At 40.7% G+C, this 26,085-nt stretch overlaps 1 protein-coding gene across 1 annotated transcript in view; it reads left to right on the forward strand.

The window, feature by feature from the left end:
- Positions 1-26,085, forward strand: part of col25a1 (collagen type XXV alpha 1 chain) — a 150,471-nt gene that overhangs the window by 112,361 nt on the left and 12,025 nt on the right. The window contains exons 10-30 of the mRNA XM_030722790.1: positions 2,712-2,738; positions 4,033-4,077; positions 6,064-6,108; positions 6,632-6,658; positions 8,966-9,010; positions 14,651-14,683; positions 15,071-15,106; positions 17,002-17,046; positions 18,514-18,576; positions 19,734-19,802; positions 20,501-20,545; positions 20,991-21,035; positions 21,605-21,682; positions 22,099-22,122; positions 23,161-23,205; positions 23,438-23,482; positions 23,889-23,969; positions 24,079-24,141; positions 24,314-24,364; positions 25,125-25,151; positions 25,837-25,917. Of these exons, the coding sequence (XP_030578650.1) occupies positions 2,712-2,738; positions 4,033-4,077; positions 6,064-6,108; positions 6,632-6,658; positions 8,966-9,010; positions 14,651-14,683; positions 15,071-15,106; positions 17,002-17,046; positions 18,514-18,576; positions 19,734-19,802; positions 20,501-20,545; positions 20,991-21,035; positions 21,605-21,682; positions 22,099-22,122; positions 23,161-23,205; positions 23,438-23,482; positions 23,889-23,969; positions 24,079-24,141; positions 24,314-24,364; positions 25,125-25,151; positions 25,837-25,917 (1,020 nt within the window). The remainder of the gene's footprint in view (positions 1-2,711; positions 2,739-4,032; positions 4,078-6,063; positions 6,109-6,631; positions 6,659-8,965; positions 9,011-14,650; positions 14,684-15,070; positions 15,107-17,001; positions 17,047-18,513; positions 18,577-19,733; positions 19,803-20,500; positions 20,546-20,990; positions 21,036-21,604; positions 21,683-22,098; positions 22,123-23,160; positions 23,206-23,437; positions 23,483-23,888; positions 23,970-24,078; positions 24,142-24,313; positions 24,365-25,124; positions 25,152-25,836; positions 25,918-26,085) is intronic.

Genomic DNA, 26,085 nt, shown 5'->3' on the forward strand with positions numbered 1-26,085 from the left:
GTAAGATAAAGACCCTACAATAATACTGAGAAAACCCAACAATCAGTCAATCCCCTATGAGCAAGCACTTGGTGACAGTGGGAAGGAAAAACTCCCTTTTACGTGTAAGAGCCTCAGGGAGGGGGAGCCATCTGCTGCGACCGGTCGGGGTAAGGGGAGGGAGAGAGGACAAAAGACACACCATGAATCAACACAGTCAGTACAGGCCAAAACTGTCCCATGTACAACTGTTAATGTGGGCCAAGCTTGGGCAATGCACTCAATTTTATCTGGTCTAGTTCCTCTAAGTAGACAAAGAACTAGCCTTTGCATCCCCAGTGGTAGCTAAGCCACATCCATACTGTAGGTCAGAAAATACTCCACTAGAAGCTGGAGTCTAGTGAGAGCCAAAGGAGAATGTGCGTCAGGCGTCTTTAAAACGCTCTAACCTTAGTTCAGCCCATGGCAGGTGAAGACCAAAATATTTTAAATTAAGCCATTCTGCATTTTTGCTTTACCAAGATACAGAACCTTTGTTTACAGTCACAGCAGCAGTAAAGTGTGATTGAAAGCTCTTAGAAAGGACAAAGCACGCATCCACAGTAAGCACATATAACTACAACTTAAAGACAAAAGACTAATGTTAAAAAAATCCCTTAAATTTGAAAGTACCACAATTTAATATTAACATTATAGTATTGTAAAACTCATCATAACTGAAACAAAAGCCTTGAACAGAAGCTCCTAAAATGTATCCAACAAACTTTAACATATAGTCTTTCTGTATTATAATCAGACAAATAGTTTTTTTGTTTGTTTTTTTAATGTAAAAGCCATGCACTCTGGAAGTCTTTCAACATTTGAAGGTTCAAGTGCTGCTGATTGAGTGTGGGAATTGACCTGGTAACTGCTTCATTGTTTGTCACATCCAAATCATGAATGAAAGTACCAAACATTCAGCGCTTTGTATTTGTGCTCGGATGCTCGACTTCAATAGGCAGCCTGTTGATATTGCACATTTGTGGAATTTTTTCCTTTATGAATGTTAAATGAGGCAGCTAAGCCAGTGCATGCTGCACATCTGCTGTGACGATGACCACTTTTAGATGGAATAATGATCCTTTTTCATGAAGATCTTTGGATTATTCTCCCCTTTTCATTTTCTACCAAAGTCGGGATCCAGGGTTGAGAACAAAAGAGCCAAGACTTCCTTAAACGCCCTTGACTTTCCTTAAAAATCTTTTTCAGCAGTAGCTTCTGAGTGTTCTCAGATGTAGCCAAGCTAATTAGCGCTCAGGCGAGTGGCACATGCTCTCACATACCTAGTGGGTCATAAAGATGTTTACTAAACCCTACTGAGGACAGCTAACAAAGGCTTTTAAAGACAAATGGGAGGAAAACCTTTTTTCTTGGTTGGCTGGATAATGAAAGTTGTTCATTGAGGTTTTTGCTGTAAGTGCACATGGAATGCACTATAAATGAGCTACAACTGTGTGGGCCATTTTTGAAAATGTGAGAACTTGTTGCTACAGGGATTTTAACAGGCCAATTTTGGGAAAAATGGAAATTGGGAAAGGAAAGTTTTGAGGTACAGTTACTTGGTGATAGCCCAGTTTAACAACAAATACTAAAAATGATCCAACAATCAGCTTATTCACAGAATGTAACCATTGTTAAGTCACAAGTAGGCCAACATCAAACCAGGGCTTCTTCTTCACTGAAATTTGCACTGACAGTCTTTAACTTTTCAACCCGAACGTGTCCTCACCGGCTTCTTTTTAATACAGGCACACAAAGGTTTTACACACATCAGGGGACCATATCTTGAGTTTTGCCAGTTGTGCTGCATCAACGTGAGTAAAGCTAGGAAAGTCGCTGCTGTAGAAAGCTTGTGGGGCACAAGGTCTGCCTGGCCTTCACTCAACTGCAAGTGAAGAGCCAAATGGCCGAAAGTGAGAAAGAAGCTGGCCGACGTCAAGTGTCATAACAGCCAGGCGTAAAGGTGTTGATGAACTGCCGTGCTGGTGCGATTGCTCAAAAGTCTTTGAGAAAGATGGAAGGAGGTAACGTTCACCCTGGTTTCTCGTTTTCTTCACAATGCAGTGGTGTTGTTTTAGGCAGGTTCTAGCGGAGGAGGGTGACAATCCAACATGGCCTCCAGTTTCACTGCGGTAAACAGCAGGTTGTAAATAGAAAATGTCCTCCCAGTTACATTCATCCATGATTTAAATCTGCGTTAGAGATGTGGCGCCTTTTTCCCCCCCCCTGGCTAACTTGTTAGCTTTGTGAAGCTTTCCAAATATTGGCCCATTTCGGTAATGAACCTCTCTATGTGTTGGACCGTGGACTCGGAATATAGCGCAGCCAAACGAGACGAGTTTTTACAGTCGCTAAAACGAATAAAGACAGATCAACATAAAAGATAAAACCATAAAAGCTTTTGTTATTCATGGGCTTATTAGAGATTCCTGTTTATGGGTCACTTCAGCGCAAAGAAGGCACAGAGTGAGTGGATTTTCATTCTTTGCTGGAGAATAAAACAAGGGATTGATTGTGATTCGATTCTGCCTGAAGGGTGTGTGCGCGCTGCATGAAATCCTACCACAAGCTCTGCCAGTCTCTCTGCTCTGACCATGTTGGCTCTGGTAATTGTATTATTTCATCTGACATGAACTATTTTTGCTGCGTTTCTCTGGCACTCAATCTCTCTCTGTCTCTCTTCTCATTTGTAGGGACCTCAGGGGCCGCAAGGGCTGAAGGTAAGTTACAGAAAATCATTTCTTCTTCTGCTGACATTTCTTACTTTTCTTAAAGTAGATGAGAAGAGTTTGACTTGGTTATGACATAAAAGTACATCATAAACGGGGGGTTAGTCCCGCTGTTGGATTCTGATTGAAACCAAATTGTTTTTCATTTTAAAGCAACTCTTGCTGCACAGATGACTATAAATGTGTTAACTGATGAGTATATTTACCTACATATTAGCAACAGAGACACACACACAGTCAGGGCAAGTAAACACGGGAAGGGGAAAAAAAAGGGGTGACAGAGAAGGAGAGAGATGGAGAACAGAGAGCCTGGAGCTAAGTGCTGTGATACAGGCTGCGGGTCCCTGGTGGCGCTGATGTGAGGAACAGATGTAAGCTATATCCAACCATCAGGTAGCTGCCAGTGTTTGTTCAGTGTAACCCAATCAGACACTTCCTGTCTGCACTGTCATCTGTCGGCAAGGCCTCCCGTCGGCGTGGGAGGGTGTGTGTGTGTGTGTGTGTGTGTGTGTAGAGGGGTCAATGATGACACACCACAGTGTTAATGACTCATAAGCCAGGCCTGGAGGCTACTCAATTAGATCTGCTGCTAGTGGAGCACTGTGTTTAGTAGAGGGGCCACATCAAGGGTTATTCAAGTTTCATCAGCTCGGTGACTGATTTGGTGCCACTGCGTGACGATAAGTAGAGCGAGAATTGTTTTCGATCATCGTCAGTCTTTTTAGAAAAGGCCCAAGCTGACAATACAGTGCTTTTCCTGCGACTGTACCTCACGATCTCACACATCTCTAATACATCTTTAAATGTGACCAGTAACAGTAAGTCACTTTTATTATGAAACAGTACAAATAGCCAACATAAGCAAACCACTAAGAACAGAGTGGGAGTTCATTAGAACATGCTCGGTCCTCGGAGTCTAAATCAACTTTTAGTAAGTTAAAGCAGTAAATGCAGCAAAAGCTTGAATACATCTACTGTATGAAACATTTCTTTATTTACAGGCAGTACATTTTCAGTTTGAACTGCGGCAGAAGTATGCTCAGTTCCCAGTCTTGCCTTATGGCTATATTGTCCATAACAGAGCACATAATAAAATATGATATGCAGTATTTATGCTGGTCCGGTGCTGTAACGTCAGCACACACCCTGATCAGCAGTGGAGATGGCAACAACATTAGACAGAAGATACGCCTGCTGTGTTTATTTGCAACCACTGAGCTGGGCACGCCAGTATGAGCAGCGTGTCGAATGCAATGACGCAAAAGCCTTTGCTTTTATTTCCTAGGGTTCACTCGGGCCTCCTGGCATTCCTGGTGTTGATGGACTGAAGGTGAGCAAACTCATTTACCCTGAATCCTCGTAAAGTCCTGTACTTTCTGGCTCTTCACTAGTTCTTTCTCACTTGCTGAGGACATTAATGATGTTGGAGAACAGCTTTTAGTAGCAAGTGTTTATCAGTGAAATTTATCAGTGAAATGCTGCTTTTCTGAGAAGAAAAAAAACAACTCCCTAAAAACGATCTGTGATCTGTGAGTCCCTTTCATCACTTTAAAAATTTTTCCTCAACACTTATCACAAGTGCCCCCCCCCCCCCAAAAAAAAAAAAAAATTATATGCACATGAAGTTTAGAAAGCCCATTTCCATCCACACCTGATAGCACTTTATCATGAAAAGGCACACTTGAACATTAATCTTTCTGCTCATATGTTTTGCTTTTTATATCAGAAAAAGTTCTGACAATTTCAAACCACTATTCTGCTTAGGAGAATACCCCTGGGCTGCTTCTTCGAGACTTAACCACAAAGTACCGTTTTGGCTGCCTCTGAATCTGTTCACACACTCGGCTCATGTCTGCTATTCATTCTCAGACCGGATAAAGAAGACACAGTGCAGGTGTTTCACAATGTGGGGAAAAATGGGAGGGGGGGGAGAAACGATGGTATAAGTGAGGAGAATGAATGGGTAGACAGTTTGAGGGCTGCATTTCTCTAATCTCAAACATGCATTTATAAAGAAAAAGGAGAGGCACGTACGGCTGTAATAGGAACCAGAGGAAAGAAGTTTCATTTTAAAGTCAAATCCATGCTAGCTCTGGATACAGTGAAGTCTGAAAGTTTAATTCTATTTCCAAAATGAAAGGAGTAAGGTTTTGTAGCAGCCATGAAATAGATCTCCAATGCTGTGCGGTGCACTTATAAAGCAGAATCTTTTATGGTATGTAAGTCTCACTCATGCAGAAAGTTGAACTCTAAAGCAGTTAAAGCTGCTCCGGGTCCACTCGCAGACATCGTATTGATTTGACATCGATATCCAGTAAAATCACTAATGCCATCTTATCAAGCAAACCTTTGGAGTTCCTAATCAGAGTCTGTCATCATTATGTCAATATAGTGTCATTATTAAGTCAATGACTCCCATATGCGGGCTGATAAACGATACAAGGCTCCGGCATTTATGAAGAATATCGCCACAAGTGTGTAACTGGAGGGACACACCCAGCGTGGATCAGACATGCTGAGTTTCCCATGAACATAAAGCATTTTGGAAAAAGCAAATATGGCGTTAAGATATTGAAAAATGACACCTAATAACACAATTTTCATTACAATATGGCCAGTGCTGAGCTGCCCAGTGACATGCATTTTAATCCAAGTAATGCACCGCGTTATTTTTCCATCCCGGCTACATTAATCAGTTTCATCTGGTTAAAGCTGCCCGTCTGGGCTGAGGAATAGCTGCTGCACTTCTGAAAGGGTAATGATGTGGTATGTTTGTAGAGGTCAGGAGGTTAATTGTTTCTGGCAACCGATGGGCAGAGGTTGGTTTCTCGACTAGCGAGCCGCAGAGACAAGAGATCGAGACTAACAGCAAACTGGCATCCGTGAGACGGGCTTGGCTTTCTTCTTCTGCTCATACGCAGAACCAAACCAGAGATAATTAAGCTTTTAATCAGCTTGTTTATCCTCTCGTCTTTCACATTCACGTTGTGGTTTTAATATTTGATACATCTGAACTTTTGGGGAATGTTATAGAATTCATACAGCTGTACATTAACACTACTTACAGTATTTCTCTCAATATAATGTATAAAGTATCTCACCTGTCTTTTGCTTCATTAGCAACTATCCTGCAAAACCTTGCACCATCTGCAGGGTCTTTTCTGTGGGTTAAAGGTTATCTTATTTTTAGAGATTACAAACATGTTGTTTTTTTTTGTTTGGGTGGGGATTGTATCTCCTGACCCTGAATCTTTAGTTCAAATTGCCTAAACAGCACACTGAGTCAGCCACTGTGTGTATCTTGTGCTGTCCGTAGGGGGATGTTGGCATCCCAGGACTGGACGGTGTTCCAGGAGCCAAGGTCTGGGTGCACACACATTCTGTGTGCTCATATTCTTGTAAAATCATATAATAATCACTTATTTTTCAGTTAGTCATTTTGAATGCTTTCCTTTTCCTCTCACAGAAGCATCTCGCCTTTTAATTTGTCGCTTTCAGTAATTTTCCATCTTACCTTTTAAACCATCAGCTGTTTTGATTTTTTTATATCATTTTTTTTTTTTTTGTGGAAAACATGCTTATACATTTATTCATCTTTGATTAGATGAAACAATATGTTCTCCATGAAAATTTTAATGCATGGTATAAAATGTGATGTTGTAACTTCACACTTGTAATCATAATGCAATGATAATTTTAAATTAAAAAAAATAAAGTTCATGTGAAGGGTCTGTCTGGCGAAAAAAGCAGTCATGACATAAGAGAATTTCTCTAAGCAAATGTGACTTGAACCCCAGATACAATCTGACCCTGAGTGTGTGCAGTAACCTCCCCTCCAATCCTCATTTATTCTGCCTCTGTTACTCTGCTTTCTTCACTAACAGGGTGAAATGGGAGAACGAGGTGAAAAGGTAAGGTGTTAATTCGGAGCTGCAGACATTATTGTTAGCATCAGTCTGATATCTCACCATGTGTCAGAACATCTGCAGCTCTGGTTTTACATCTCACAGCTCCAGCTTGTTTTTTTTTTTTTTTTTTAAAGTTGCCTCCAATCTGTAATTTAGCCACCAATGAGTCAGTTATTCAGTGTCACAAAACTGCATCCAGTTTCTCCAACTCCAGGCATTGAAGTAGACCTAAGGACAGACCCATAAAATAGGCACACATAGGAACAGCGGCTTTAGTCCCTCCAATCTGTAATTTTAACGGTGCCCTTGTTTGCTGTTGTTGGACGGCAGCGGGCGGGAGGTGTGAACGCTGATCGAGACGACAGTGCAGCAGCTGAGTGTGCTTTGCTGAGCACAAAACTGTCCCTGGGTGCAGTTGATCTCAGCTCTGAGCTGAATCAGAGATGCAGTCTCTCTTTCACTAACACACCTGGCTCACTGTAATGATGATGGCTGCTCGGGAAGCCATCTCCGAGCAATCCCAGTTCACGGCCTCACGAGCATCCTTTATCCTGATGCGCGAGAACAGGTCAAAGTGCAAATATTAAAAAATAAATAAATAAATGTTGCGATACAAGATTGTATCAGTTCACGAAAGTTGTAGCCAGAACACAATGGACTGATAAAGCACAGCAGTATCCAGTCTGTCAGTTTGCATTAGTATGAAACCAGTTTTGTGTTTCCTTGGCTTGTCACAGGTTAAATGTTTACAAATCGTGACTAGTTTTACCAAAGAGTGATGCACCTTTTTCAGATCATTTCATCAGGTTCTAGGAGGATAAAGAGGAAACAGCGTCCAGTTAATTAAGAAAATATCCATAAAATAAACAATTTGTTCTGCAGATTTTCTGTTGTTTTTTTTTTTTTTGTTTTTAAATTTCCAGTCCTGTTAATCATCCTGAAATCTGTCAGACTACTAATGGGGTCCTGACCTCCGGGTTTGGAATAGATGCTGTGTGGCAGGCCAGTTCTGCTAGCAAAAAAAAAAAAAAAAAGCTTTTTGGCTTTGTCAATTTAACTTATGATAGATTACTAGATGGAAAAATAAACATCAATTTGAAGCATAGAAGCTGTTAAAATAATCTCATTTTCTTGAAGTTCTTTTTTAATAGCATACACAGTGAGACACCCTTTGATTTCATATCCTTGGAACTGCTAGGCATTATTTGATTCGCAGTCTAATCTTAATATAAAATCATGTGGATTTATTAGAAGTGAAATGACCTTTTCCCTGCCAGGCAACTTGGCTCAAAGCACTCTGAGCTTTTAATTTTGAGATGAGCCAGACTTGCTAACATTAAACAGTTGTTTCTTGATATGCTTGCTCATTAATTAGCCAGTAGGCTAGTTAAAAAAAAAAAAAAAAAAAACATAAGAAAGGACAAAAGTAGGGCTCCTAACAGATAAAAATGAAAAGTACAAAGATTTTTGCATTTGGCTTTTTTTATATTCTGAGATCACAATTGGGATATCTAACAAAGATACTCATGATTTGAAATGTTTCCCATTTAAATTCATTTAAAACAAAATGTTTCACTATATTTATACAGTCTGGATTTATAGCAGTGCTGTGATACAAAATCCACTGATTAAACAAGAGTGTAGCAACATTTTTACAGAGTCTGAGACTGCGTGTAGTCCCAGTGCTTTGAGCGAAGTTCGGCGTGCTGACACGCTGATGCTGAGCAGATAGATTTACCAGCTCGGTATCGTATGCTAACAGTTGCTATTTAACAGGAAAAACAAAACACAACCGAGAGCCTGGGAATGCTCGTGCAGTTGAGACATGACAGCTTCTTGGGGGGCGTAGAAGAAAAGCTGGATCGGCAAAGTCACTTGAAGGATATTCCAACAACAAGTCCACCTTTCTCATATTTAAAAAAAAACAAAAAAACTACCGGTCAAATAGCATCCACTGAATCATAGCTGGGAATATGGCTGGGAACAGCTACGGCATGTGATCCAATTAATGTAGAAAAGTGACGTTTGGCCATGAGTTTGGAACCATCATAAAATCAGTCATATTTGAACTACATCTGACGACTCAGAGACCAAAGTGAAGATGAAGTGGCGTCTTTGCTGCGCTGTATTTGGCTCATATTTCAGGCAGCTGTCACACAATCTTACACAGTACCAGCAATCACAGAAAAAGAAGTGTGTCCTACTGTGTGCTAAGCTTCTTTAGGCAATCATGTTTTATGTCATGAAATGTCAGCACTGACTCATTCCTGCATTCAAGAGACTGAACATGTTTCTGTGATGTCATCACAGGGTGATATGGGTGATGAAGGACCGAAAGGTGAACCGGGAGAGAAGGTATGTAAAATCCACTTTAGTTTTTGTTCCTTTTGTGTTTATGTCTTGGGACACTGCACAGAGAAACCAGCAGAGAGGCTGGCGGTGGCCAGAAAACAGTTAAAAAAAAAAAAAAATATGTGAATGTCAGCCATCTGAGAGGAGATCTGTGGAGTTCAGTGGAAGCAGCTGGGGTCAAGGGTCATCAGTTGTACTGTAGTCAAGGCTGCACAAACAGCAGTCATCCTGGCAGTTGATATGTCCTTTGTATTTAATGTGGACTTAATTGCTATGCTACGCTGATGCTACATTTTCTGGTTGGATGGCTTCTGCATTAATTTGGTACCATTTATCTTTGAGACAGCTTGTCAAGTTGAGATTCATTTCCAACAAAAGGCAGAGTGGAGCTCTGCTGGGCAGATTGTTCAGAACTAAACTAATAGATTCATGTTTCTGTCCAAAAAAGCTTTTGTTTTCGGGAAGTTTTTTTTTTTTTGCTTTATATTAGCACACTGACATCATATCCAGAAACACATTATGCTTGCCATGCTGCCTTTGCTCTTATTTTCTTAAAGAAGCATTTATGAAAATAGGTCATGGCCTTATTTGTATTGGATGACCTCTTGACAAAAATTGGACCTCTTCGCTCTTCATAAGCTGTAAAACATTTCAGAAACAATTCAAATATGGATGGCAATAAATGATTTTTGGAAAATGTTGATTTTGCTTCTCATACTTGTGGGAAACAAAAAAGATTCTCATCAGAGTTGCCAAAAAAAAAACCAAACTGAAATGCAGTTTCTGAGGCCGCACAGCAGACACACTGTGATGTATTATACATCAGAGGTGCTTATACAGAGCAAGGTATAAAAACAAAATGTAACTGATAGACCGGCAGCAGAAGAAGAAGCAATGTACTCAAAATGTCACTGCCAATTTATTGCTGTTCAGTGGAGAAAAACTTTGATAACTTCTCATTTTATGGGCACTGTGGTTTTTTTTTAAAAGACTGCCGAACTCGGCAGCCAAGAAGGACACCGTCAGAGGGAAACAGATGCAGGATATCATCTGTGGAAAGCGAGTGAAGAAAAGGGAAAGAGGAGAGTGATAAAAACTTTGCAGCTCGGGCACCGCTTTGATCTAATTTACCTTAGTGCAATAAAAAAAAAAAGGGGATAAAATGATGGATTTTTGCTTCAGGAGTGATGAAAAAAAAAAAGATGAATTGAATACTGCGTGAATTCACCCTTCTGTAGATGCTCACCTGTCATTCATTCAAGTACGCGCTGATGTGTTTCGCAGTGAAAGCGAGACTATGAATAAATATGATTTTTTTTTTTTTGCCATGTTTACGATGGATATGGATTACCTCATCTCAGACTGTCAGCATCAGGACGTAAAAGTGAGTGTTTTGTTTAACGTGGCGCGCAACATATGGCGAGAAGAATTTCAACCAACAGGCATCCAGATGAGTTTACCAGATGTCAGGCGCACCGAGGACTGATTGATTTTCAGTGCAAGTGAAGGGAATGTGTTGCCAAGTTGGAGCTCCTTGTCATCAGAATTTTGCATCTGATCAGTTTCTCTTTTATGATCTTATTGTTGCTCCACCGGAGGAAGAGGAAACCGCAGGATAGAGGGACACAGGAGGGCGGGAGGGCATCTTCAGTCTACCGTGCCGAAGATGCCAAAGTTAACAATACGCAGCACGCACTGCGGGGGAAAATGTGGTAATGCGAGGTGAAAGGTGAAGCAGTGAAAGCTTCGGTGTGGTGAGCAGAGAGGTCTGGGGCGGGGGGGGGTGCAGAGAGCGGAGAGGGAGAATTGGCAGCATGAGCACTCTGGCTGTGCTTTGCATGATACAAAGAGAGATTGTTTTGACGGTGGGGGACCTGTGAAGTGTGAAAGAGACTAAATGACAGGTTAGATATACTCTGACTGATGTGCCCACTCACTCTTAAGGACAGGTTAAAAAGCTGACATGCTAGAAAATTTACTTTTTTTTTTACGTCGTAAAGACTAACCTGATGGATGCGGCTCATCAGTTGAATTTTCTGTAGATTTACGGGCATTGGTTAGTAGTTAAGTTGCACCACATTTCTAGATTATGTACAGTTACATGTTGTAATTAATAAATATCAAGTCAAATAGCTCATAACATATTTATTTATTATTAGTGTTCTAATTCTTAATATTGTTGGTCAAATCAACTCTTGAGGGCCCAACAGCTCCAAATATTAGTATTTAGTATTTAGTTTCTTATTTGTATGGCACAGAAATATACCTTCTTTGCCAGGTATTAAATGAAAAGATTGATGCCAGTGAATAATTTTTTAGACCCAGCTAACTAATCACCTTAGGTCTCAGTCTCATAAACCTAGATACCAGTCGGTGACCCCCCCACATTTGCTGGGAAAAATGCGTATTCCCAGACAAGTTGGGAAGTGGTTGCTGGAGATAAAATCTATTTCAAAGAGGGTGTTGTGCCAAAAACCTCCTTGCGATTCTCATGGTTGCTGTAGGCAGCACCGTATACCACCATGTGAGCTCAATTTCATCTAGTGACTGGCAGCAACCTAGAGCAACCTCACAGCGACCGACTGGGGAATGCACATTTTTCCTCAGTAATCACTGGTCTTTAGGCCTGCATGTGTGGGATTTAGCAATTGAATTCACAGACAGCCAGCAACTGTCTGGCAATTTATTAGCGAAGACACATTTTTCCCTGGTGACAGGGACTTGCTGACTGGTCTCTAGGCCTGTGTGACTGGGGCTTTAGTTTAGTTTGAAGATAAAATGGAAACAGTTTCAGCTTAACTCCATACAAATATTAAGAAAAACTCATCAAAATATCTGAAGCTTGCTTTACAGGAATTACCTCAAATAACAAATTATAATATAATTATAATCTTCCATACTGCACTTTGCAGGGAGATTCTGATCATATTTATACATATAATCATGAACTGAAAAGTGATTTTAAATACAGTTATGAAATAAATATAGCAGGGGAAGAGTAGCAGGCAACAGGTATGGTAATTGTACTTCTGAAAAACATTTGAGTAATAATTCTGCTCACTTATGTTCACTCACAATTTAGTGTACATTTATATAACACATTACCTGCTCTGTTGCATTCATAAGCCATCATTACGCACGAAGAGAAATGTTTCTAACAGCCTCTGCATGTCCATTTCTGGCCTCATTTAAAACAAATCATTACCACAGTTAAAAGCTTTAGTTCTAAACCATTTCCTTCTGATGCATTCTGCCTTAGCATTTAAGTAGGTGTGAAATTAACTGTGACTCTTCTAACTGAAAAAGTTGGACTTTACAAATTGAAAAATTCTTTAAAGTTTTTAAATAAACCAAAGCAAACTTTTGATTTAGTTTTGGGAGGTTCCAGGCTATGAGTGCTTGGCTCTGTCCAGTCTGGCACGGCGGTTGGTATAATTTTTGAATCCCAAGATCCGGTAGAAGCTGTTGTGAACTGGCAGCATTTCAAGTACTGGCAAGGTCTTTCTGCCCTGGGAGCCAATCACAATTTGTGTTGCCTCACATATATTTCATCTCAGGGACAGGGGGGTAATATTTAGCCAGAGGCCGCTGAATTTGATCATCACTGCTAATGGCTATAATGTGCAGCAAGAGTCACATTTTGATGACTGCAGTGGCATTAATTTGTTGCAATTCTGCCATGGGTTCATTGCTCAACGATTAATTCTGGCCATCTAATTCGCTCATCTCATTCCCCGAGCAAACAGCTGGAAAATGGCATGATTTACTAGTCATACATTATGAGACCTTCATGCTATTATCTCCAAATGCCAATGGGCAGCGACAGGTCTGGGTGCCTGTAATGAAGTGGAGTTGTGGTGACAGCTCTCCATCTTATTCTGCTCCGCGGCTAAATCGCGCTCTGGAGCCTCACCGTGGCAATTGGCCCAGTTGGGACGTGTCAGCACTCTGTGCCACACCTCAGCTCACCTCCCAGCGCCACCACTTTTTCCATCTCATACTCCTGCATTTGGAAGAGATTAAACTCTCATTTGGTCAAAACTCTCGTTCGGCTCTCGAGTTTGGTGCCGCTCGTTTTAGATCAGTCACGACTGAAACGTCAGTGTGTTTTGTTTTGTTTTTGTTTTTTTGCTTTTAGCGGCTGAGGAATGAATGGCTGATTGCTCGTGTAGCATCCTCCCATGCTTGTTTTCAGTGCCAGCTTCACTCGGCGAGGCTTTGTAAACTATTGTGTTTTATTTCTCCACGATATGAGCACATTGTGATCCTGCTGTGATTGATTGTGTGGAAACAGTTAATGACGCTTACATGTATTCCACTGATCATGGGCGTCGCAATGTAATTTTTTTTGTTGTTGTTGTTGCTGTTGTTAAATTCTTAACAGTTCAGTACAGACGTGACGCCTTCTCATCCCTGCCAAAAAGCAACAGGTGTAAGCCAGCTCTGACTTTGATGTTTGATTTATATTTGGTGAAGACACCAAAAAAAGTCAGGAAAACGAGCCTCTTTCCCTTTCTTTATTATCACTTTTAGGTATTTGGCCAGAAACATTTCTATTTGATTGTGAAAGCCTTTCTTTTGTCTCCCATGAATCCTAATATAGAAGAGCTTTCTTTTTTTTTCTTTTTTGCAGTTAACTGTAAAACTTCATCCACTTAGATCTTGGACCTCAATAAAATATAAAAGAACTTGTGAAAATGTCCATATAAAAAAAAAATGGAATGATGAATTTTTTAGATTGGGATAGAAGCACCCTCGAGTATGCAACGAAACCCAGCTGTAAACAGTAACGCAGTTTATTGTCCGCAGAAGAAAAAAAAGCCACAATTAAACATTGCCTTGTGTGCTATGCATCATAATGACTCCCATAAAAAGCTGAGGGCGAGAGGCATTCCTTCAGCAACTTCTGAGCACGAGGCGTATGTGTAGTGAAACCACAGAGTCCACAGCAGAGCTAAAGACCCAGCCTCCTCCTCCCCGCTCTTTTTTCCCACCAACCACCCATAATTAGACTTATTGGCCCCTTGTTTTATGTCTGTTTTTACTGTACACTGCAGTAGTGATGCAGCGCATAGAAAAAGGGGTCTGGGTTCTTGATGTCTGGACAGCTTTCCTGGAAAAATGTGATATAAGTAGATCTGTCTCCTTCTAGTTCAATACCATACCTAAAGAGAGGCAATGAGCAAAGCTTCCAGTGGTTGCTGTTAGTGTGTCTCTTAAACACCTTACCTCCTATACTGCTGTGGATTTCTTCTTGTTGTGCATAGTGTTAGATTTCAGGCCTCATGTCATCACCCCTACACAGCTGCAGTGTAAAAATGAAATGATTCCCAGCACTGTAGTCAGAAAACTGCTGTCTCAAACTTTTGTGAAGAGGTGCGTTCTCTGTTTAGAATAGCAAACAATATTTTCTTCTAATTGCATTTCCTGCCGGTTTTATCCAGTCAAACGCAGCAGTTGTGAAATTATGCTCGGCATTGTTCAGTAAATGGGCTTCTTTTCCATAAGTCAGCGTTTTTGTAAATGCAATTGCACAATAACGTTGACTCCTCTCGTGGCCTAACAGAGAAGCCCATCTATTCTTGTAACAGTCTCTGTCACTTTTTGTGTCTTTCTGATTTTTCTTCTTCACCTTTTTCCTAGGGAGATGCAGGCTCCTCTGCAGCAGGCATCAAGGTGAGAGCTAAGCTGAAGCTCCTTATCCTCCTTATTAGGAGTCAGTTGCACCAGGCATTACATGTAGGAAAGAAACATGTTGATAAATTTGAAAGATGCTGCATCACACAGAGGAATTAGTTCTCACATGAAGATTAGCTGTTGCTCAATATTTCAACAAATTAACTTTCTGACTGAACCAACTGCAAAAAGAACTGCGTGCACTGCTCCAAAAATTAAGGGAACATTTGAACAATTCACTTTGATTTTTGGTGTGATTTTGAATGCAGCTCTCAAACGGTTGGTGGTGTTGGTGTCCGCTTATCATTGTTACATAATTTTGTTCTCAACAATTTATACAATGTATGTCAGTAAACTTGAATTTGAACTAGTTTGCATGTATTACAGGGTGAACCCGGAGAGCCTGGAAGAAGCGGACTAAAGGTAATGACTGCACGATGTTACACTGCGTGGCTTTTCGATACACAGCACAAAGGAAGTAGTACATAATTACGCGTAACAGTCACAGTAGTATGGTTTTAATCATATGGACTAGCCATAGCTATAGTCCATTCAGTATGTGCTTCCACCAGTGAACAGGTTTAGGAATGCTGAGTGAACATGGAAGTTTTTTTGTTTTGCATATTTATTTATTTTCCATCATTGCAAGTACACACATCTAAACTTGCACAAGTTCTGCAAAATAGAAAAACTCAAGTTTGGACATGCTTATTCAAAACTGAGCCTGACTTTATTGTTTAAATTGTATTGAGAATAGTTGTGCACGGGGCTCCCACTGATCAGAAGATGACATTTGAAGGTGACTCTCAGTGCATCACGGCTCTCCAGTTCCCTTTAATTTGGCTGGATTCTTGTTTAGAGCCAGTGTAAGGTCTCCAGTTTCATACTAACACGTCTGGATATACTAATCATCTGGATTTTTCTTTTTCTTTTTTTACTGTGACCTGTTTCTGCTTGCATCCCCCTAAACTCAAACCACAAGGTCATCCTGTGCTGGCTGCTTCAGTTTTTGTTGTTCAAGCAATATTCTCTGTTATGACCTCTGTCTTCCAACCACTTTTTGTTGTAGTACTTTCCAAGGCAGCAAAGCCAGGAGAACGTTGCTGAAGAAACAGCGTTTGTTGAGAAACTAATAAGCAATCACGTAGAAGAAGAGTAACTAGCCATTCTTCGCCCTTTGACCAAACTTGTGCTGACATTGCACCAGTGCCTCATCTAAATTACGCTCTTTAATCTCATGTGTTGCACCACATTCATTTCTCCTCTCTTTTTGTCCATTTGGACAAACTGGTTCCAGGCAGATTTGTTTTTTTTTTTTTTAGCAAATACCTCTTTTTTTTTTTTTTTCCTGTTGTGCTGCCAAATAAACTTGTGGCCTAACTAATTCGTAATGCTTAATCTTATCTTTTGTTTTTACATCCATCCTGCTTGTGCTGACACACTTGGACAAAAAAATGATGACAATCACAAGACTGAGTTGTTGTTCCCCATTAAATATTACCATTGGGTGGCACTCATTTAATCAGCTGTCAACAAGAAGGACTTAATTTTTACAATGCTTTCATTAGCAGCAATCGCAGTTTACAGCCTCCTCTCTGATCCCCCCGGGTGTCATTACAGTTCATTATTCTTGAGCGCCGCTAATCGTTTCTATTCATATGCCATAAATTTCCTTGGTCGTAATTTTCCGTTAAGTCAGAATTTTTATTTTGAAAGTCTCAAAGTATTCTCACGGGGAACATGACTCTGATTTTTTTTTCCACGGTCGAATCAAATGACTGCGTGTTACTCAAACTTATTGGTAATGGGAGTGCAGTGCTCTCAGCTTGACAATCACCCGACCTTGGTAATAGAGAAATACGCCAACTCTTCTCACACTGCCAAACTCTAAGGACCTTGAAGCCATGGCAGCTTCCAGCAAACAGCTCTTGCAACTTTAACCCAAAGTATCAGAAAGTTTTTCCTTCCAGAAACCCGAACATTTCACACCTGCCCAAACCAATAAAATACTAAAATTGAAACTCCGTTGCACTTTGTGAAGGGTTGAGTTTTATAACACATACTAATCACACTGTCAAGCCATGGCTGCATGAGTAGGTATGAAAGTGCATGTGCAGTACGTTCTGCTAATGCTTACCACAAGTGAATGACAGTGGAAATGCACTTCTGGACAGCAGGCCACTTTTCAGAAGTACAGCAGCTTGATAGCCAGAGGAAAACACAAATAGAAAGTAAAGTGTCGAGCTATTCAAAATCAAATGAGGCTTGACTCAGCTTAGCTTGGCTTGGCTGTAACATGTCACACTCTTCTTGTGTAGGGAGAGCCAGGACTTCCAGGGCTGCCTGGACTACCAGGGATAAAGGTAAATGCTTCGCTGTTTTCATCCCCAGTCATCATCCCCCCACCTCACCCACACCCAGTGCCGTCCCTGTCCGTCAGCTTCAGTCCGTCTGTGGCAGAATACAGAGCAAAAGTCGTCTGACCTGCTGTCATGCCTCATATATGACGCTTTAAGGTCTGATCTTGCTTCTCCTGCTTTGTGGGGATTTGTACCTCAGCTTTGGTGTTCTGTCTGCAGCGGTGGCTCCTGTGAAGCGAAAGTGAGGAGTTTAGGCAAAAAAAATGACAAGACCAAACAGTCGACGCTTTTGATCTGAATGTGCCAGAGTTCAGCAGGAAACTGTCTCATTAGGATTTGTGAATAACATCGAGGTCCATGAATTAATGATTGAATCCGGCTTCATAGGCAAATATTTCAGTCGGGTTCCTGACGGTGGCAATCAGGAGACTTTGGTGCACAATGTGTCAAAACTGCTGCTTGTTTAAAAAAAAAGAAAAAAAGAGGAGGTTTAACTTTTATTTGATTATTTCATATTTTTCCAGCTATAATTTTTTTCCTGTATTAAGAACAGACGGTGAAACTAAATGCACAAATGGTGCATGTTAAAGAACAGCAACCACCCCGATTTATCTGAGCACCATTAGCTTGAAATATGACTTGTGAATGTAAGGAATGCTCACACAGGCATGCAGACGATGGCGCTTGTTACTGTTTTGTTTTTCTTTTTGTATGCTTGTAATGTGCTGGCTTTGTAAAAAAAAAAAAAGCCCTTTCATTTTACACTTATATATACTCCTGTTTTTACTTACGTGGCCTGTATGCTTGATGGATTCTAACCTTTTTTTTTTTTTTTTGCTAACGTAGCACTCGGGCTTGCACTTTGTTCTGCTCTGCATTCTCTGCTGTTTATCCCATCAGAGTTTAAAGGTCTGAAAGCCAAATGTCCATCGCCTCTCCAAAGGGCATCCAGAGTGCCTGATGCTCTCTGGTTGCAGATGGTGCAATAATATATTCCAGTTAAGTAGTTTCACAAGCCGATGTAATGTAAATCAAATCCAGCATCACACCTCATACTGGACGCTTGCTCCTCACGAGCAAAAGTGCAAATGTAGAGAAATGGATGCGTCTTCATAAGTGGCACAGACCCTCTTAATCAGAACGCTTCTGTGTATTGATGAGTTTCTAACAAGGTCGGCCGTGACGTCTATTAAGATTCATAAGAGAGCATCGTTAATGTATGAGAAACCAGGGGATAAATTAGCCAACCACTGATAACGTGTGTCTGGGAGTGTGATTTATGCATGAGTGCGCGTTTGTGTGCATGTGCAAGTGTGCGAGCTGTAAGTGCACGCCTGTCATTATAAATGTATTCGTTCATGCATCTTGTGTGTGTGTTTAGTGCTCGTTAGGAGCACTACATGAAAGATGCCCAGTGGAAAAATTAATAACAGTTGCTCGTGCATTTTTTTTTTTTTTTTTTGCTTGCAGGGTGAGCCTGGATTTCTTGGTCCCCAGGGTGAGCCAGGGCTTCCAGGACTCCCAGGAACTAAGGTGGGTGCCTTTAGCTTCTCACTGTGATGTTGTTTATCGCAGTGTGGGAGGTATTTTTCTGCTCCGAATGACACGGCGAACATTACAAGGCTGTAATGATGAGATGCAGACGCGTTGACGGATTGTTATCGCATCCTATCAGTGTGATCGTTACTGAAATCACTGATTCCTTTGAGTTTCTGCTCTCATTATCTACTATTATCACTTCCCTTCGAGGTGATTAAACCTCTGTTGCTTCAAAATGTCACTTGGAAGTGGTCAGAATGAGATAATCCTTTGCCGCTACCTTTGAGTCCTGACATTATCACTCTGTGGAGCCAGCGGTGATAATCCAGACATGTGAGAATTATTGCTCGCATTGTCCTTTTGCATCAGGCTGTTTGCAGCGCATTGATAACTGAGATATATTAGTGTTTCACTGTCCTCTGGCATATTTCTACTCCTTAATCAAATGTCAGGCAGAGTGGGGCTAAAAAAATGGTATGCAGAAAAACAGTTTGGCATTATGATTATTCCATCTGAGTTTTAGCTCTTTTTATTTTTCAAGGCACACTGCAGTAACATATAGACTGTAGCACACTAATGCAAACAATAACTGGCCATTTTGAAGAGAATACCAAAGCCTTGCTGAATCAATACTGATGGATAATGGTTGTATCCAGCTTGGTTTCTAAATATCAGTAAGAAGTAATAGAGACTATGGGCTCAGAGTTTTACCACATCTCCCTCTATTGGCTGTTTTCAGTCAAATCAAAACAGGGGGGGGGGATTCACATTGCAATAAAAATGCGCATTTAAATCATCGACTTAAAGGAGAATGAAAACTGGATGATTTTTTTTTTTGTTGATTTTCTCTGCCTCATCACAGCTCATGTCTACCTTGTGCTGACTCAGCATAAATATCTTCATTTCATCGTATGGAATATGTTGAGTAAGCAAACTCATGAAAAGGCTGAGGAGTCATGTTGAATATGCATGACATGAAGGAAACTGAAGGCGTGCCTTCTCTTCAGGAGATGCACCGCAGGCATTGTTCTAACAATAAAATGAAAGTTAGCTTTGATCAGCAGTTCTGTATGACACTGTTTTGGGTTTTGGGGGTCTTTTGAAGGAGACTCACCTTTGTCATTGAGAAGTTTGTTCTTCTCTTTGTATAGGGTGAGAAAGGTGACCACGGCCCACCGGGGAAGGGTGAACGAGGGGAAATCGGACCTGTTGGAGCGAAGGTCAGTAAGTGAAGGGCACAAGTGGGCATTCATGCCTATGTGTATGGTATGAATTTTTAAAAAGTAATCCTTTAGCAGTGAATCGTTGGAGCTTTGTGCTTGTTGCTTTGCTGCCATCTAGAGCCTCTTCAGTCAAAGCACACACAGTGAAGTTCTCAGAGTTATAAGATAAGGTAATGCTTAATCAAGAGTTCATGTTCTCTTGTCTTAAAGCTGGCCAAGACATTATAGTCTGTGATAGGTTCGTGGCTTTCCCTGGAGTCCGTGTAAAGTAAACCAAATATAAATGAGTTGGCCGTTGTTTATGTCTGGCACTGCCCCTGCAGGTAGCTTAATCTCCAGTCTAAACTTAGACGACACAGAGATCTGGTTCACATCCTATTACATGCCCCAGAAGTGAAACCCATCCTTTGTCAGTGATGGAGTTCAAATAAACACTTTCTTCACTTCTTGGCAGTTGCAGCATATTAAAACCTGGTTATTTTAGTGAAGCTCAGTGTGTGGCTCTCACAGGAGGAGTCATAGAGGCTGATAATATTTCCTTTGGGAAATGTGCTTTAGAAATGCATCATTTTTTTTAAATGAGGAATTTGGACTGAACCCATAAAAAAGGATTTGTTTTATATTTTTCAATTTTATGTGCATGTCTGACGTTCTGCGTATTCTCTTCACTTGTGTTTTTTTTAAACTTGTGGCAGGGTTCACAAGGAGAGGCTGGTACACCTGGCCCTAAAGGGTCAAAGGTGAGTATGGCAGATTTGTTTTCTTTAATTTTTCTGGAAATGAGCTGATCCCTGGGTGAAAGAACCAGCTAAATGTATTTTGCAGTGATGCTGGGTTTTTTGGGGTTTTTTTTTTTACCACTTAGATGATCACATTATCTTGAGCTGGGGAAAATATCAAACATTAAGAATATAAAGATCCTTGTTAAGCATGTTAATTATAAAAAATCTGCAGACAAACGCTTAAAAAACAGTCAGATTTGCAGGTATTAATATGCTGGAGGAGCCTTTGAGTTGAGTGTCATATTGTGTGCTGCTATAAAACACTACAACATGCTGCTCTTCAGTTCATTAAAGATACGCATTTTTATTCCAAAACATTTAGATCATGTTATCGAAATCTATCGTGTAGAGTAATAATGGCACAGTTCCTTGAGCGCTGATATTTTTTTTTCTTTCATATTAGGGGGAGACTGGAGATAAAGGAGACTTGGGACCTATTGGCCCAAGGGTAAGCAAGCATATTAAATATTAATGCCCTCCTTAATCATCTCATGATGCCGCAGGCTGATACTCTAAAACGTTTCATTTCCAGTAGCATACTTCAGTGCTAGGACATGATTAGAAATGAGTGCATCAGAGGGACAACTCAGGTTAAACAGTTTGGAGACAAAGTTAGAGAGGCGAGGCTGAGGTGGTTTGGACGTTTGCAGAGGAGGGACAGTGGATATATTGGACAAAGCTTGTTGAAGATGGAGCTGGAAGACCACAGAGAAGGTTTATGGATGTTGTGGCGAATGTGCAGAGGGTCGGTCTGACAGGAGAAGATGCTAGAGATAGGGTGAGATGGAGACAGAGCTGCTGTGGCAACCTGTGAAGGGAGCAGCCAAAACAAGAAGAAGAAGAAGAAGAAGCATACTTTAGTGTTAGTAGCTGTTTGTCATCACCATCAGGGGGCAGCAATTAAGCCTAGGTAGGGTTTTTAAAAGGGAGCTACACTGAAGTTGAACTTGTTATTCTTTGATATTGTGTAATCAGGTGTGAAATAAAAATGTGTTTAATGGTATTGATCACGTGCAGGGCCCCCCTGGGCAGAAAGGAGAGCAAGGTGCCACTGAAATCATCGACTACAATGGAAACATTCAGGAGGCATTACAGGTCGGTTACTTTGTACTTACTGTTAATCTTATCAGTCATTTTATTGTTTCTGTATAGAAGTAAAACAGTAAAAGTGTGACAACTTACCGATAAGTGATCGACCTTTTTCACTGCATAATTTGTCCAATTAAAAGTAGAACTGTGGAGCTATACAGTAGTAGGCAGTGGGTGGAAATTCAAGTATTTGCCTCTCAAAATTGATGTTTACTTGATAACTGAAAAGGGTCAAAAATATATATAAAATGTAATCCAGTGCAAGTGCAATACCTTCATTTGAGCACTATTTAAATTCTTTATTAAAGAACTAATGTTGAGAGTGTCCGTGTGCAGAAATGTGCTGACACAAAGGTTTCTTTTTATGTGACCTCTACAATCTTATCTCTCACCTCCACTCCCACTCCTTTGGCCTACTGCAGAAGATTACCACTATTACAGTTACGGTAAATAGGCTCTGTGTATTCTGTGTATTGTTTCATCTCCACAATGTGATTCGTCTTTGTCCGAGCATGGGCCCGACCCAGTTCCAACACTCGTTTGCGCTGCCCTATCTGTGCTCCCTCACCCAGCGACGTTTTTTTTTTTGCTTGACAGTGAATAAAACTGTGTTCAGTGCTGCGATTGTGCTTCTTTGTGATGGGCCTCACATGCTGCCTGAGCTGCTGGTTGTCTCCTTGAATGCCAATTTTTAAAAAAAGCCTTAAGAGGGTTTTCCAAAACTCACTCAGTTGAGGCTTGGTTTGTGTGTCACTCCCCAGTTGTTGTGTTTGTCATATTTGCGGGGAGTGATGTGACCAGAACCTAGATGCCAAATTCTAACTTTATTCTGCTGCTGTAATAAATCAATTCAAACTGTTGTTTCCCTTCCGCTCAAAAAGCTGCTCGGATGAAAAATGAATATTGTTCCAATTAGACTGAGTTGGGAAAACTTTTTCTCAAATTTGCCTGAGGTGGCACATGAGGAGATAGATTCTAGTGTTTAATTGTAAGTAAGCCACGTATACCCATGTATGTTCCAAAATGTATACATCTAAAATAAAAATATTCATAAAAATATGCAAAATATGTGTAGCTTCACTCTGGAATCTATAAACATTTGCATTTTTGTTACTCGAAAGCTAGGAACCTACAGATTCTTCATAGTATGAACATTTTCCATTTCACCCTAAATCGGTGGCAGAATGGCAGGATTTATGGTTCAGTTGTAGCACAGCCGTGGGACCCTCACATCCTAACAATACGTAATTCTGTCATACATTTGTTCTCACTGTTACAACCTCTGCATGTGTCTTTCAGTTGAGTGTCCTGTTCACAGTTCATAACTGATTGCTAACTTTTTTTTTTAATGGTTTGCAAATCATTTCAGTGTTATGGTCAGTTCCAGTGTTAATTAAATGCAATTCACAGCATTTTTTTCATAGGTTTGAATACGGCTGTGGCGTGTTCAGACTTGATTAGAAATCTGTTTTTCTTCTGTCCAGGGTCCTCCTGGGCCTCCTGGGCCAATGGGACCACCAGGCATAAAGGTAAGAAATGTTTTCTGCTGTCCTTGTGTGTGTGTGTGTGTGTTTGTGTGTGTGTGTGTGTGTGTGTGTGTGTGTGTGTGTTTGTGTGTGTGTGTGTGTGTGTGTGTGTGTGTGTGTGTGTGTGTGGTGGTGGTGGTGGTGGGGGCATCAAAGGTGACTTTTATGAGTCACAATAAGAAATTATTCTAGCATAAATTTAATTTCAATTGTTTTCATAAAAATGTTGTCTCAGGGGGATCGTGGTCTGCCTGGTCTTCCTGGACTTGATGGAGAAAGAGTAAGTTTATCTCATATATGTACCAGTCAAAAGTTTACCCTCATCACTGACACAAAGAGAACTTATTATATTTTAATTCTTGGACTCTAGTAGTGTAGCTCTGCATGATTCACTATCAAAAATGTCATCCTTGTCTGAAACAAGCCATTCTAGCTCCTTTCCCTTTAAACCAGCTTTCTTCTGATTAGTTGGCCCTGTTTGAACTGCAGGTGGGTTTTCTCTGCTCACAGCCAGAACTGTGTGCCTGAGACCATATGACCACACAAGGATATCCCCTCTCACTGACATCAGACAAATCTAAAAGTAGAAAAAAAAAAAAAACAGCCTGAAGCCTGAGCTTTTGGCTCATAAGGATTACTTGCACATTTGTGAGCCTCGTTATCTGAAACTTTCCACCCCCTCTTAGGGATACAAAGGCTCCAAAGGAGACATGGGAATGCCCGGAGCTTCAGGGGAGAAAGGAGCAACTGGTTTACCTGGCTTACCTGTAAGAACTAGATATACTCCCATGCAGATAAAAGCCTCTGAAATGGTTTATTTACTCGGTCATCCCATTCGGCAGACATGGCACATCTAATGAAACTTTTGTTCTCTAGGGTGTCAATGGAATGAAAGGGGATAAAGGGGATTCAGGATTCCCTGGTCCTGAAGGTCCTTCTGTAAGAAATGGTTTGAATAAAATGACATAAATTCACTCACTTTTACCAAAGATGATGATCTTGGCATACAAAAACATTTCATGCCAAACTGTTATTTTGAAATGTATATAAAATGTTATAAACTTGTTGAGTCATACTTAAATGATTTAATTTCTCTGACTAATGTTTTTAGATTATTGGCCCTCCAGGACCTCCAGGGCCCCATGGACCTCCAGGACCTATGGTCAGTTTCTGTAATGCCCTCAAAAGAACCTACTTTCATCAGTGGACACAGACTGCACTTGTATCAGATACATACAGTATCTTAATTAGTCACATAATGTAAAACTAGACGACTATCTTAGTGAGACGTTGCATGACGGCTCGTAACGTTTCTCCTCTCTGTGGTTCACAAACTCATTTTAATTCCTGAAAACACAGCGGCACAGCGTAGTCATTACAAATAAATGACTCACAGAAACACAGAAGCAGAGTGCCGCGGTTCATGTTCCCGGGGTTAAACGGAAATTTGAAATCCTTCCTTTTTACACTGACCTCACGGAGCATTTAACAGCAGGTTAACACTCTACGGCTTTCTTTTTAAAACTTTGAATTGCTAAAAAAAAAACAAAAAAAAAACTACATGTATGGACTGTCAGTCACTAATTATATCTCCCATCTGTCTGTGGCCCAGTCTAGTTTGACTTCTCTTTAATTCCACAGCAGTGTTTGCTTATATGAAGTCACCAAGGAACAGAGTAAAAATAAAACACAGGGTGCCCTTGTCAATTCCTCGCTGCGAGCAATTTCACGGTGCTGCGCTTGTTCTACTTTTCATCCGTCCCTTCATCGCAGCTTTCTCTGCAATTTATTTGCAATGGTTCGTGCCACAAGCAGAATACAGAAAGGATATGGGGTGGATAGACAGAAATGAAAATTGTTGATTAGAATTCAGCCAGGTACTTGTAAACTAATGTTAGCCACTTTTTTAAATGTTTTCTCAGGGTCCCCATGGCTTCCCTGGACCAAAGGTAAATCTCAACACGAAAGTAAACACACAGCTCCTTCACATGTACAATATTAAGCCAAAGTCAGGTTGTTATAAGTATGATTAAACTAAGACAGCGCTCTGTGTAAGAACGTGGATGCTCTTTGTCCATTATGTATATACATTTAAGCAATGCTACCACACCCTTCAGTCAGTGCTGGATACACACTGAGCTTGTTGTCATATGTGTTTGTTGTTACTGAGCTTATTCCTATAGAATCTCTAAAGTATCTTGGCAGAACAATAAGAATAGATATTAAATAGTTATAACTTGATGTTTCCAGAGGTTTAACCTCAGCTCCTCAGCAGATGGTGCTGCTCAGCTGTCATGAGGATGAAATATTTTGTGACCTAATTATGAAATTTGAAAACAAAATGTTAAGCTCTTGTTTCCAGTGTCAAGATTAAATATTTAAACTCCTATTTTAAAGCTGATTTAACTTTTTGTTCCTTTAAGTGTGGGCCATTTATGAATCATAGACATTGCAACAACTACAGTGTAAGTCAAGCAGGCAGGAGGCCCGCTGAATAGAAATCAGTGAATAGTGGATGACTGAACGATTTAAAGCAGGGCGATCCACGAGAGATGGCATGGGAGACACAAAAGAAACAGACACGGTTGCAGTTGTGGGTGTAGTAACTGTTTCCGCCTCTCTTGCCTTTGTTAGGGTGAACCTGGTTTGCACGGGGCAAAGGGTATTCGAGGAGAACCGGGACACAAAGGGGACCGTGGACCATTAGGTCTCCCTGTAAGTAAAACCACACACTACAGGATGCCTCCAGCCACATCCATGCAGCCCTGCCTTTTATTTGTTCACACCACAATAGAGATCCCTCATTTGTATTTTATTGTGCATTAGTACACACATTTGAGTGTGTCTGTTTGTATGTGTAAGTGTGTGCGCGCGTGTGTGTGT

The sequence above is a fragment of the Archocentrus centrarchus genome (assembly GCF_007364275.1).
Source record: "Archocentrus centrarchus isolate MPI-CPG fArcCen1 chromosome 18 unlocalized genomic scaffold, fArcCen1 scaffold_23_ctg1, whole genome shotgun sequence".
NCBI lineage: Eukaryota > Metazoa > Chordata > Actinopteri > Cichliformes > Cichlidae > Archocentrus > Archocentrus centrarchus.